Source organism: Arvicola amphibius, chromosome 12 (assembly GCF_903992535.2).
Source record: "Arvicola amphibius chromosome 12, mArvAmp1.2, whole genome shotgun sequence".
NCBI classification, from domain to species: domain Eukaryota; kingdom Metazoa; phylum Chordata; class Mammalia; order Rodentia; family Cricetidae; genus Arvicola; species Arvicola amphibius.
Window position 1 is genome coordinate 55703432 of NC_052058.2, and position 15120 is coordinate 55718551.

Genomic DNA, 15120 nt, shown 5'->3' on the forward strand with positions numbered 1-15120 from the left:
AGGGAACCAGGTGAAAAGAGATGCAAGGAAGGAAATGCCAGGCTCACTTTGGGGACAGGTGTTCCCGGGCAGCGGGGCCAGAACAGCAGCTCCTCTTGCCACACACACAAGGCTACATGTTGATATACACGTATACACATACCTGCAGATACCAGCACATGTCCATCAGCATACAGAGGAGTATATACATGGAACACATGCACCAACACACTCATATCTTCATAGACCCATACCAGAATACAACACACACACACACACACACACACACAGTCACCTTAGAAGCTGCATCTATGAGGATGCTATTCCTTTAGATTCTACCAAAAAAAGCACACTGAGTGAAGACATGTTTATTATCTATGTACGAACACTGGCTCCCAGACACCTGCACCCACCAGAGTCTTTAGCAAATGCTCCAGTAGGTGTGTTCACCAGCATCCACACTGAGATTTTAACCCACAGCACCTAGGCTTATGCTATTCCCTAACAAGCCGACCTGGCTCAGTGGCCTCCTCCACACTCCATCTTTCCTTTGGGGCAATAGGATGCAACCTCAGCTCCCCTTCTCTAGACTGTCTCTGCTTCTCTCCCACCTATGTCTCCTCTTGGATTCTCCCACAATCTGGGTCTAGGAAGTACAGGCAGGTCTGATTGATGGCTGTCAGTCATGGTGTGTCTTGGGGCTAGTACAATTTTGCATGATGAGAAGCAATATAGGCGTGCATGGCTGGCTTTCTGGTCTCTAAAGCAAGAGAGCGGTGGGGGGTTGTTTAATTCCAGGAGGTGCTGTCCATGTTGGTGTACGTTTTGAGCATGCTGTCTCCCCATCCCCGCAGTTAGGCTAAGGCAATGGTACCTACAGTGCTGCAGCCTGTTGCATGTACGAATGTCCTGCTCAGGCGGTCACTCTAGGAGACGGGTCTGGTTCTGCAATGCTTTTTGCTCTTAGCATCAGCCTTCTTAGGATGCTGACTTTGCCCCGTCAACAGCACAAAGCCTTGCCCTCCCTGAACACAGCCCAGACAGACGCAAGACCCGGAGCTAAACGTGTAAGTAAGTAATTGTAAACTGATTGAAGATATTTGTCACTCAATGGCAGTTTCACCATTCTTTGAGGATTTAGTTTGGAAAAACTCACTTTAGAACCTATGTCTAACATTGTTCTGTTCCTTGAAAGAATTGAATACCCATGAAACTTTCCACTGGGTCAAGCTATATTCCTAACAGTTTAATTTGGTCAATTGTTTGGGGTCAACCCCTCTCATATACGGTTTAGTTTACATTTTAAAATGTATTTTCCATGCATACAGTAAGAGTGGGTGTTAAGCACACATAGAAATTGATTGAATTGCAAACTGAGGTACGTCTCTCTAGGAAAACTCCCCAAATATTTACATTTATTAAGTCTAAGATGAAAATATGGGCTTACCAGATTTGGGGAAAATATGAGTCCAGCCCTATAATAATATGTCAGAGATGAACAGAGTTCCAGTCTTAACACGCCCATATTTTCTACTCAGCAGAAAACTGTATACCAAACAATGATATTCAGTGTCAAAATGATTCTTTACTTCAAAATTTGAAAAGAAAATAGAATTAAGCATTTCCTAAGGGGATTTCTTTTAAAGTCTGCTTCAGAATTCGGCCTTCAATGTGTGATAAAGCCACTCAATAACAACAATCAAGTAAGCAGCCACGGAGAGTTCAAGCACACACTGAGCTGAGGACCGGGGAGAATGTCTGCAGCCCAATCCCCCCCACCCCTTGAGCAAATCACCAAGTCTTTGAAAGTAATTTTCTCCTTTTTATGCTTATTTTTATTTGAGACAAGTAGCCCACACTGGCTTCAAACCCGCTGTATCACCGAGGATAAGGTCCTCCTGTCTACCTCCAGGTGCTGGGATCACAGGCATACACCACCATCCCCAGACGCGTTTTCCTCATTTATAGAAAAGAGAAGTCTTCTGGCCACAGTAACTACGACTATGAGATCAGTCACACAAAGTGCTCTCTGTAAACACTAAAGATGGCTGGGACATGGGAAAAAGCCATTTGGATGGGGCTTGGATCCTGTCTGTCCTTATTCTAGAGCTTTCTGTTTACTATCCCACTTTGAGTTTTGAAACTATGTTGCTAAGTAGGGCACAGCCAACAGGTGAGCAAAACGGATCATGGGAGCACAGCGTGTCCACCACTGCGATCGGGGGGCCCAGCATGTCTACCACTGCGATCATGGGAGCCCAGCGTGTCCACCACTGCGATCAGGGGGGCCCAGCAAGCCCACTGCTGCGATCACGGGAGCCCAGCATGTCCACCACTGCGATCACGGGGGCCCAGCATGTCCACCACTGCGATCACGGGGGCCCAGCATGTCCACCACTGCGATCTGGTTACATCAAGCATTAGTTTTCTTTCTCACCAAGTCCTGCCTGGCCGTCAACAGATCTGCATCCGATATGTAAGCGTAGGAACACGCTAGAAGATGTGGAAATTTTCAAAGCAGAGGCCTTGCCTAGCAAGTCTAAAACAATATGATAGTGTGGGAGTCCCAACCAGAAGAGACAGTTGAAATTCTGAGCAGAAAAAAAAAGGTTATTTTTCAAATTCTGAGAGTTAATACCAATGAGGTGGGGTGAGAAAGCCTTCCTAAAACCTTCACAACGTCTGGCCACAGGTAATTCACTCTGTAGCTGAAAGGAACCTTCAACTTTCTCATCATTCTTTATTGCACACGCATGTGAGGAAATTAAGGCTGGGAGAGACATTTCTGCCCAGGTTTACTCTGCAGTTTGGTGAGAGGAAGAAAAAGAAAGCACGCTTGAGCTGGGTTCCTGCTTTGCTGCACTGGGAAAACAATATTCTATTCTGAAGACTGGGAAACTGAGGCACATTTCCCAAGCACCCTGAGCCCGGCCACCTCTGAATCATCTCTACTCTGTGAGGAGGGCACCAGCCCCACCGTCTTAGGAAGGAACGAGCTGAGGGCCACTCACTGACAGTCAGAGGCCATGGACGAGCCCTGACTTCCATCCAGTTCTTTCTTCCTGCACGGTTTCCACCCTCCTCACCACACTGCACGGTCCAGAAAGATACGACCATATGTAGATGGTCATAGAGAGAAAGTCACATTCTTTCTCAAGAGGATTATTGAATCTCGAGTCCTCTGTGAAACGCTCTTTTATTTTGATCTACTCTTTTAATCATCAGCTCAAATTCGCACACACACACACCCAATAAAGCAAGCTTCATGTGTATTTTTCCTAAAAACAACAAGTATTAGAAATAGCCTAAGTATGTACCTAGAGGGAAATACTGGAAAAAGCATGATGCATGTATGTGCAAAGTGGTCATGAAGGCCAAACGTGGAGGTCACACTAACTGGGATTCACGCTAGAACCCACAGAATCTTCTATTCCTACAATACCTTCATTGCTTTATTAGTTTGTTAACCATCCATCTCCAGCAGTGGTCGTCTTCCTCCCCCCACATCAGAACAAACACAGGGCAAAAAAAAATAATAATAAAACAGTGCATTTTCTTAGTTATAAGATAGAATGCGAGTTTAGTCATTTGAAATGATCTTTTCTCTAGGTTCAAAATAAAGAAACAGCTGGGACTGAGAATACAGGCCTGTAATCCCAGTTACCGGGAGGCCAAAGCAGGAACATTGAGAGTTCAAGGTCAACCTGGACTATAAAATGAGTGCTAGGCGAGCAGACTGAGCAGCTCTGTGAGAGCCTAAGAAAGGAAAAGAAGAGGGTCGAGGATGCAGCTCAGCGGTGGAATGCTTGCCTCGCACGCACGAGTACTGCTAGCACCCCAGAGCAAAACGAACAAAACCGAACAGTAGGGTTCCATAGGGTTGAACACAAACACTTTAATAATTATCTTTTAAAAATATCTAACTTTGTAACCCACATTGGATTATTCTGTTCACCTTTGCCCCTTTAATCCCTGACTGCTTAATTTAGTTTTGCTTTTGACACTCACAGTTTAATGCTAAGTTGTTGAGAAGCAAGATCCAAATGACGCCAGTCCAACAGGCCACCTACTAAACCACTCGAGCTGATTGTGTGAAAATGTCTCCACTCTTTATTCACCCACTGGACTATGTACTGTGCACCGACTCGACTCTAAACCCTGTGCTGAGTACCGGGATGTGTCTGAGAGCAAACAAGGGTCTCTCTCTCCTCGGGGACTGCAGCCACTACACAGAGGGCAAAATGACCTGCTTCAGCTAACGGGTCAAACGACTTAGTTTAATTTTCTTTCAACCCAATTCACTATTTGTTCCTGTCGGCTGTAGCTGCCATCATTTTGTTGTAAAGAAGCAATAGCTTTGTCTCGAGTGGAACTAAAGCTTCATTCCGAACTATTTCTGACCATTAGTTCATCAGTTATCAGTTATCAGTTATCAGTTCATCAGTTATCTGACCTATACATATAAAAGCGAGGTGGGGGGGGATTTTCAAATTGTGTGCCTAGACTACTTAAATCTAAAGCAATTCTCTGTTGTGCCTAGAACCTACTAAATAAAATATCAGATACATGCTAGATGACTTTTGGAAGAAAAGGTGTATGTTCAATGAAAATTAAATCTTATTTATTTTGGGGGGTTTGAGACAGGGTTTCTCTGTGTAACAGCCCTGACTGTCCTGGAACTCTCTTTGTAGATCAGATTGGTCTCGAACTCACAGAGATCCACCTGCCTCTGCCTCCCAAGTGTTGGGATTAGAGGCATGCACCACCACTGCCAGGCCTTAATTTTTTTTTTTTTTTTTTTTTTTTTTTTTTTTTAACATAGTATCTCACTATGTAGCTCAGGCTGATCTGGAACTCAGAGACCCACCTGCCTCTGCCTCCCAACTTTTGCAATTAAAAGCATGCACCACCATGCCCAGCTAGTCTTCTTTTTTTTTTTTTTTTTTAAAGAACAAAAGCAAAACTAAACATAGTGCTAGCTGAACAGAGCATTTTAATAAACCTAGGCTAAAGTCTTAGGCTGCCAGTGGAGGGGTTTTGTGGCAGCAAATGTAGTGTCTAGTCTCAAGTCTGAGCCAGGCTGAAGCAGGGGAATGAAGAGAAGAAGGGCTTGGAAAGAGTCAAGGACCGGAGGGCAAAACAAGTCCCTGGTGAAAACGCCATCTGCAAGCCCCTAGCGACGCCATCACTTGGCTTCCTTCAAGTCCACGTCCAGAAGCGTCAACCAAGATTTGCTGTTTAAGCTATGTGTGTATAAATCCCTAGGCAGTGTACACCCATGCCAGCGGAGCTGGGGGCCACCCTGACCCTGGCGGCCAGGGCATCTTGTTTTGAATTCTCCCCTGCCCTCTCTATTTCCATTTTCAGTCTTGTTTTCACTTCGAAGGAACATTTTCCTACAGTGTTCTAAAGATATTGAAATGGTGGATGCAAGCTTCATCCTACGCTAGCCTGAGCTGTGATCCACATTCACCACAGGACCCACCGCTGGTCTGTCCCGGTGTCGGTGTGTCCAGAGTTCAGAGAAGGGACGAGTTGTATACTATCAGAAGATGCTGATTGGTGCTTTAGAAGTTAGAATCTCAGCCATAGATTTCCATCTCCTGTTCCTAGTAATAATTCAATTTCTGTTTATCGATAGATTGTCCTTTATGTGTGTGTGCGTGCATGCATATACACATATACATGCGTGTATATCTCTATATATGAAACATTACATTCACTTCTTGCCGTCATGTCTCTGCAAGGAAGGCATTAGTATCTTTGCTTTAGAGGAAACCTAACAAAATCCAGGACCATTGTGATTCTCTAGGTTGCTTAGGGACTTGCTTCTAGGAAACGCGATGACTGGCATGCCTCTGCCCGCTGCAGAGCGTCTCACAGACCCTGAGGCTTCACCCTAGAGATGCCTTTCCTCACTAAAGAGTGGACGAAGACTGTACTGGTTCATTCTTAGCCATGGCGGAGTTAGAAGTACCAGAAGCTGAGGGTTGGCCGACAGACATGTTCTGCGCCACCCAGACTCCATCTTAGTTCTTCCTGCCTGAGGCCCTGGACATGGTCATGCTGTGCTTGGTGGACTGACTAGTTTAACATTGGCTTAGACCCCAATGTTGGGCTTTTCCAAAGGAATGCAGATGGGGAAAGTGTAGGCCTCCTCTGTTTTGGTGGAAATGGTCACAGGCCTCCTGCCCTCTGGGTGGGGTTTGTTTATTGTTCTTGGCAGCCAGCTCCAACCCAGCCACCCTTTGTTTCTCTCCCTAACTCCTCTCAGCTTCTACTTGAGTTCCAGAACTTGCCGCACACGGATCAGTGAGAAGCAGATAAAAAGGGAAGGTTTGACCGTCTCCTCCCTCCATCTCTTGGGAGCCTGTTGCTGCAAGTCCAGAACTCCTGCTTGCAGCGCTACCCCTGAAGTCAGTGAACCTCCCAGGCTCTGAAGATGTTTTGCCTCTGCTTATGAGGAAGGGCTGCCGTGGGCTCCCTCCAAAGCTATTACCCCACAGAACCCTGTGAGTCATACCCACCAGGCCCTTTCTGAGAAAAGCACTAAGATCATACAGAAAAGCTGATGACTGAGCCCTCACCACCCCGAGGTGCTAGCCCGGCTCTGCCGTGCCTTCCCTGGTGGTACCACCATGATGATGGTTGTTCTTCCCCTCCCAGCCTTGTGGCTCAACAAACTACCACCTGAGGCAAGCTGTAAAGTGGAGAAAGGATACCCCTTACAGCTACCATCCTTGTTTCTCTAGATTCAAACACAGACTGCCCCATTTCTTGAAAGAAACACCATATTTCACCCCACTGTCTGAACTAGGAAGTACTACAGCACACAGAAAGCCAAGCCTCTGAGGGCCGCAACCAGCACAGGTACAAATTCTCTTCTGGGCTGATTAGGACTCGTGATAATGACTTACCACATACTATTCCACGGTTCCCCCAACATTTCTGTCAGTGTCTCTGACTGCGTGGGTCAGATAGAGAGCCATGTGAGTGTGTCACCCGAGGGGGGGTGTCATAGGGCTGGTGGCTATGGCGTGGGGACAGCACTGTCAAGGTGAGCTTAAACACAAACCTCTGGGCCAGAAAGTGGCAATGCACCTTGCCAAAGGCCACAAACACGGACGCTTCCTCGGTACCCTTCCCGCCATCAAGTCCTCTTGACTCCACCCTACAAAGTGTTTCAGGCCACCTAGGCCATAGGCCATGACCCCTCCCGACAGACCATGGTAATGTCATTTGTTGGCAAAGGAGGAAAGAACGGATCGAGCGGCAATGCCAACCCAAGGGGGAAGGAAGGAGACATGCTCTCTGGGAGGCAGAACAGAGCGCGGCCTAGCTGGTGTTTCGGATCCTGCGTGGCGGCTTCCGTTTAAATGCTGCCTCTCCACGCTGACCTGCCTCGGTTGCTCTTTTCCTTCGTTTCTCCTCGCCTTTTCCCTCCACAGGCTTTTCTCCTCTTCCCTTATCACTGGACAATCTACAGCTGTGTTTACCAACAGTGGACTCTGAGCCGGTACCCAGCACGGCTGTCACGGAACAGATACCTGTGTGTGACCCAACCCAGTCCTGCCCCTCTGGCCATTGACTTTGGGAGATCAGGCTTTAAAAGAAACGCTAGGTCCTCCGCAACCCTCTGCTGCCGCTCAGACACACAAAGAGCCCCTAAAAGTGCCCGGCCACAGAAACAGCGCCCTTACCTGCTCCCAGGAACTGAGCCTGAAGGATGCCAATGAGAGCCGACACCTTCCACTTCATCTTCTACTCCGCCAGGATGGTGCCCAGAGGCAGCTGTGCCTGGGAGGATGGGAGAAACGGAGGTGTTGAAGGAGTCTCTGCAGGCTTTGTTCTGTGGCTGCCACCCCAGGAAGTGGAGGACCGTGGGCCTTTGAGACAGCACCTGCCAGCAATGCCAAGACACCCTAGCACTCCCCCTCTCGGTTCATAGGCAGGAAGCTCTGGAGGTTTGGGGGTTTGGGGTGTAAGAATGTGTATCCGTCTGAATTTTGCTTTTTCTTCTATTTGACTGTGGTTTTGTGTGCTTTACTTTTTTCTAATTCTTGACTCATTTGTATCTGACTCCTGATGGCTGAAGTCAGACCCTGGGGCGTCTAAGTTTCCAGTGCATGGAAGAACACTGGCTCTCATGGAGGCTGGAGAGGGACAGCTCTAGACCCGCGGTGGGTGGGCTGACTGTAGAGACCCCCGTTCCTGCTTGTTGTGTGAACATGCCTGAAGCAGTCAGCATCTCCAGACTTCAGGCTTCTTAATCTACACAGCAAAGAAAGCAGCACGTTTGAGGTACAGTTCTGAACGGCCTCAATTCAGACCACAGAAGTGTGAAATACTATAGCTCACATTGTATTCATAATTCTCCCCCACCCCGACAATATCTCATTGCTTTTTCAGCCCAGCTCGTCTAGAATTCAACTCTCCTGCTTCAGCTTTGCAACTGTCCAGGTTACAGGTCTGTGCCTCCAAACCAGGTCAAATGCTAATGTCAACATCTCATCCTTGGAGTTGTTTACCAAAAGAAAAAGGTTAAAAGTCAGGCATAGTGCTCTGGTGGCTGAGACAGGAGGATTCAGAGTTCAAGGTCAGACTGGACTAATAGTGAATACAAGACCAACTTATGCTATGTAGTAAGACTTTCTCGAAGCAAAATAAAAATGAAAGCTGAGAACTAAGCATAATAAAGAGCTGTATGAGGTGTCTGAGACAAGACCAAAAGCGTGGAAAGGACTGGAAAGAAGCATGTATCTTTTCTTCTTTGACTAAAATAATCTCTCTTAAGTCCACAGTTATTCCACATTAGCCAATCTACCAAAATGAAAGACAGTGTTATCAAATCTGGAGGCACAGAGATGGCTCAGGCACTTTCTTCCAATCATGACAATCTGAATTCCATCCCCAGAGCCCACATGGTGGACAAGAGAACTCACTCTTGCAAGATATCCTCTGAGCTACACACACCACACACACGTACACACCACACATACACAGATACCACATACATGCACATACATACACACACCACACATATACAGACACACTTTCTACACATATATAGACAGACACAGCACATACACATACACACCACATACACACATACACAAACACACATATACAGACAGACACAGCACATACACGTACACACCACACATACATACAGACACATACACAACCAGACATATACAGACACACACCATACACACACAGATACCACACACACATACACTTTCTACACACACCACACACACAGAGACACGCCACATACACAGTCAACACACACATACAAACTCACACAAGTAAATGTTAAAAATGTTAACAAATTCTTAAAATAGGGTGATTCCTGAGTTTGTATAAAAAACTTAATGTGTAAGACTAGCTAGACCACAAAATGTACAATCAAACCAAAATACATAAATTAGACATATCAAATTTCAAAAGTTTTATGCATCAAAAGAAACTAGGGAGAAAATTTAAAAAATAATCCACAGAATAAATTAAAGTATTTGTAAAGTGGATACTAATTATGGTCCAGTATTCAGGATATATAAGTAAATCTACAATTCAATAGGTTGAAAAAAATAAAAATTAGCCAAAGATTTAAACCGACATTTCTTCAGAGAAGAGAGACAAATGGTCAATAAACACATGAAAGACTTTCAGTGTTGTTAGTCAGTAGGGAAACTCAAGCCAAAACCACAAAGCAATAGGACAACACAGTAGACGCTCTCTGTCTGATGAGGATGTGAGGGGATGCGAAGAAACCGCTGTTGCCATTGGAGATGGAAAATGATGAGGGCCCCAAGCAAAGCAACTTGACAGCTCCTTAAAATGTTCAACAGAGTCACCATGTGGCCCAGAAACTCTACCAAGTATATACCCGGAAGAATTGAAAACATATGTTCTACAGAAGCATGGACAGAAACGATCCTGACAGCGTGATGTGTAATGACCCCAGACTGGAAACAATTCACCACAGCTGAGGAATAGACCAGTGGTCGCGGTGGCTCAAACAATGGAATGTAACAGCCATGAAAAGACACGAAGTACTGTTAGATGCTACTGCTCCAAGCATGGGTAAAAGAAACCAGACTTTAAAAACCACTTATTGTGTGGCTCTATTTATATTAAATAGCCAGACTAGGCAAATTTATAGAGAAAGTGGACTAGTGGTTGCCAGGAACCTGGGAGAGCCGGCAACTGGACCAGTGATGGCCGGTGCGAGGTTTCGGTAGGGGACCATGAAAATGCTTTAGAATTAGATCGTGGTGTACCAGAGAACTGAATGTGCTAAAAAGCATTGAAGTGCATGGTAAAATAGTGGATTTGTGACACCAAAACTCGAACTCAATATAAAATAAAGGTAGAACAAATAAAATGTAAGGGATGTGAAATGACTCTGCCAGATAGCCAACATTATGAATGAACACAATTACGAAACAGATCTATGACATTATCAGCTCTACTACCCTGAATTCGCTCAATCATGTTTGATCTCACAAGCAGGCTCAGGCCTGCCAAGTGCTGGGGTAGGAGACCTAACGTATATTTAGTGAAATTGTTTTAGATAAAGGAAAGAAATCTTCAGTAGCATGATGACAGACTTTTAAGTAAATGGTATGTACTGGATCAACTGGATTATCTATGCGGGAACATGTACTGTTCTTATGTCACGTTGTACACAAAGATTACCTAAAATGCATCATATATGTAAACATAAAGCCCAAAGCAGTCACATGTCTGGAATGAAGCATGGGTGAATGCTCCCGGTAATAGAACACAAAAATCTCAATTAAGATAAGATGATAAACTGGACTTCACCAAAACTGCTTAGTGAAGATGCTATCGGGAAAGAACAAGAGCAAGCCATAAAGAAAGAACATTATTTGCAAACACATCTATCAGTCGGACGATTTAAATCTAGACCATCTAAAGAATTCTTTCTCAATAGTAAGGAAACCAGCTCGCTAAGGAAATGGGCAGAAGGTTTAAATACGCAGTTCCCAGAAGAAGGTTAAGTGGATGGCCGATAAATATATAAAAAGATGTTGGACATTATCAATAAGACAAATTAAAGCTGCAATGAGGTCCTTCTGTGTGCCGCCTAAAACACGGGGAAACTAGAGTTCTCGCATACCAAGCTTCATCTCTCCTGGCGTTTCCAGAGGCAAACAACCCTTCCTGAGGCTTCTCCACCAGAGGCCTGCCCAGCACCTGCCCTAGCATACTGACCCAGACTTATGTCTACAGTCATAAGTCTACCTGGCTGTTCTGGAACTCTCTGTGCAGACCAGGCTGACCTCATACTCAGAAGCCCCGGCTGACCTGTAACTTACTATATAGCTAAAGATGACCTGGAATGTCTAACCTTCCTCCCTCTATTTCCCAAACGCATGGGTGTGCCGCCCTGCTCAGTTTATAGGAAGGTGTAGAGTGTGGATCAGGCCCAGGGTTTCCTACATATTAGACAAGCACCCAACTGAGTCCCATCCCAGCCCCCAGCTTTTTATAATATCGATGAGGTTGTCAGGTAAGGCAACCCAGCTGCTGTATCCCTAGAATTTTTTTAAAAATCTTTATGTGGACATGTGTGTATGGGAGGGAGGCTGTGCATGTGTTTCAGGGTGCCCAAAGAGGCCAGGGGCATTGCATCCCCCTAGAACTGGAGGTACAAGTGTTGGTAAGCTGTTTGAGATGGGTGCTGGGAACTCAAACCCTGTGGAAGAGCAATACGTTCCCCTAACTGCTCGGCCATCTTTCCAGCCGCTGTTTATTTAGAATTTAACACTGGCTGGGCACAGGCCTATCGTTCCCGCACCTGGGTTACAATCTAGAGAGCTTCCTCAGCTACACAGTAAGTTTGAGACAAGCCCAGGGTACAAGACTGTCTCAAAAAAGCAAAACCAAATAAAAATGAATGAAGTCTTAAAAGTGGAATCCGGCCTGGAAATTTCTCCAGTTCATTTATCCTGCTTGGATTCACCCAGGAGCTGCCTGCACTGTGGGACCACTTGGGTATTGTTCCAGAAAACCTGCTTTTTGTTGGTTCCGCAAACTCAATTCCTGTCACTGGCAGCCAAATGGATCCTAATTTATGTGTTGGGGCTTTTGAAAATTGAATTAACTTTTTCCACATAATGAATTATCACATACTTAGTGCCCTGAAACAGCACAGACTTGTAACCTTACAGTGGTGGGAGGAAGAAGCCGGACCCAGCATCCTGGCCCTCAACCTAGGCACTTACCAGGCGAAGGCCAAAGTGGTGTTGGCTTGGCTGTGGCTTGGACCTGCAGCTCCAGCTGCTCTTCCTAACTCACTGGTGGCTGGAAATTACCTTACAACTACAAGAACAGGGTCCCCGTCTTCTTGCTCATGGCTGACTAGATCACTCTCAGCCCCCAGAGGACACTTGCAGCTCTTTGCAATATGGCTATAGTTATTGCTTTTTTACTCTTTATTCTTTGCGGGGGGGGGGGGGGCACACCACCCAGCTCCCAAATAAATACACAGAGACGTTTTCTTATTTATAAATGCCCAGCCTTAGCTTGGCTTGTTTCTAGCCAGCTTTTCTTAAATTATCTTGTCTACCTTTGCCTCTGGGCTTTTATCTTTCTCTATTCCTGTGTATCTATCTTTACTTCTTACTCCATGGCTTGCTGTGTAGCTGGGCGGCTGGCACCTGGTGTCCTCTCTCCTTTTCTCTCGCTCACTCATCTCTTTTTCTCCTAATTATTCTGCCTGCCTGTCCCGCCTTTTCTTTCTCCTGCCTAGCTATTGGCTATTCAGTTCTTTATTAGACCAGTCAGGTGTTTTAGACAGGCAAAGTAACACAGCTTCACCGAGTTAAACAAATGCAACATAAAAGAATGCAACACATCTTTGCATCATTAAACAAATGTTCCACAGCATAAAAGAATGTAACACATCTTCAACTGATATGCCATAACATATGGCCTTCTAGCAGTTTCCCCAAGCCAACCACAACGCTCTCTGCTTTGTTCTTCCACAGCCAGTGGGAGGAGAGTGTAGCTGGAATCTTGCCTGATTAGGCCAGACCCTTTTCCTGAGGAGCCCAAGAGACGCTCAGGAATGCTAGCTTTTCAGGGCACAGGTTTTCTGGCATCAGGGAAGTTACACTGGCATATACATCATGGAGTGGACATCTTGGAGGCTACCCTAGTATCTTGTCTCCTAGAGAAGGGCCACTGAGAAAGATGTTTCTCCTCCTCTTCTGGTGAGCATCAGGCATGCCAAATAAAGGACATTTGCCCTTTTGCCCAGGAATGAAGCCAACACAGAGGTGGGCAGAATAAAAGTTATGTGTAGAAAACACTTAGGACATCCATTGAGAACCTGGATTATGTCATGCCCAAAGGCCTGCTTCATGGATTTTTCTGCTTTGTGATCCAATAACTTTCTCTTAGGAAAGTTGACTTTAAATGTGAAATTTGTCCTTGAAATGCTCTTGATGCTACAGATGACGAGAAAGAATGGCCACGAAAGATGTGGTTGACTGGGAGGCTTATCTTAGTTGACCTCTCTCAAAAGGCCAATTGTTCTTAAGAAAATCAAGCCACTTTTTTTAAATTTAACAAGATATGATGGAGAAAAAGTATACGTATTGTTCAAACACACCAATAAACATAATAAACCTAATAATAACAATAATAATAAACACTAGAAAAACATCTTTAAAAAACTCTTTGTAAAAGATAGCAAAAATAAGCTGAGAATATGGCTAATATTATATCAAGAGATAAGCTGATCAACTGATTACCTATTGAACTTTGCCCTTGATAATTGCATTAGTTGGGGTTTCTAATGCTGTGACCAAACACCGTGACCATAAAGCAAGTTGGGGAGGAAAGGGTTTATTTGACTTACCTTCCCACATTGCTGTTTGTCACTGAAGGGAGTCAGCACAGGAACTGAAACAGGACAGGATCCTGGAGGCAGGAGCTGATGCAGAGGCCGTGGAGAGGAGCTGCTTACTGGCTTGCTTCCCTTGGCTTGTTCAGCCTGCTTTCTTTTTCTTCTTGTGTTGTTACTGTTGTTTGGTATTTCAAGACAGTTTCTCTGTGTTATTAGCCCTGGCTGTCCTGGAACTAGCTCTGTAGACCAGGCTGGCCTCAAACTCATTGAGATCTACCTGCCGCTGCCATCCAAGTGCTGGTATTAAAGACATGCACCACCAGCGCCCAGCTCAGCCTGCTTTCAAATAGAATCTAGGACCAGCAGCCCTAGGGATGGCACCACCCACCATGGGCTGGGCCCTCCCCTATTGATCACTAATTGAGAAAATGCCTTACAGCTGGATCTCCTGGAGGCATTTGCTCAACTGAGGCTCCTCTCTGATGACTCTAGCTTGTCTCAAGTTGACACACACAACCAGCCAACACGACTGACCCCTTGTCAACTTGACACCAACCACTTGACTATTAAGCTACAACCCCTTCCTTTCTTTTTCAACCCCAAAATCTCACATTAAAGTCATAAATAATTTTAAAAGTCCCACAGCATTTGAAAATTCAAAACCAGTGAGATTTCAGTCTCTTTAAAGTAGCCAATCTCTTTTAAATGTTCAGGTCTTTCATCTGTTGGCTCCTTTAAAAATAAAAATTAAATACCTTCTTCAAGAGGGAAGAACCAGGATGCCATCACAATCTGAACCAAGCAAAACCAAACTTTAGGAGTATAAATAACTCAATGTCCAAATATCTGGGATCCACTCACGATCTTCTGGACTCCTCCAAAGGGCTGGTCCCCTCTCCGGCCCGCCCTCTGCAGCACACACAGCTTGTCTTCTAGGCTCTCGCTGGTTCCACTCCATGCCGCCTTTGTTCTTGGTGGTCTTCCCATAGTACTGGCATCTCCAAAATGCTGGGGTTCTCTGCTGCAACTGGGCTGCACTTTCACCAATGACCCCCCATAGTGCCTTCATGGTGCCAAGCCTCAACTCCTTTGCCTGCCCCCTTTAGTCCGGGGTCTTCAACACCACTAAGGCTGCATATTTAACATGGCCTCTAGCGGCCTCTCACAGCTCCAAGCTTTAGCTGCTTTCCATGACCCCTTCATGACTTCAAAACCAGCACCACCTGGGCTTCTCTTACACATTACCAAGTCTGGTTGCC

At 45.5% G+C, this 15120-nt stretch overlaps 1 protein-coding gene across 1 annotated transcript in view; it reads right to left on the reverse strand.

Moving 5' to 3' along the window:
• The window catches only part of Cd247 (CD247 molecule), a 73333-nt gene extending 65462 nt beyond the window's left edge, over positions 1–7871 (reverse strand). The window contains exon 1 of the mRNA XM_038348960.1: positions 7680–7871. Within this exon, the coding sequence (XP_038204888.1) occupies positions 7680–7737 (58 nt within the window). The 5' untranslated portion in view covers positions 7738–7871. The remainder of the gene's footprint in view (positions 1–7679) is intronic.
• Positions 7872–15120: the final 7249 nt, after the last annotated feature.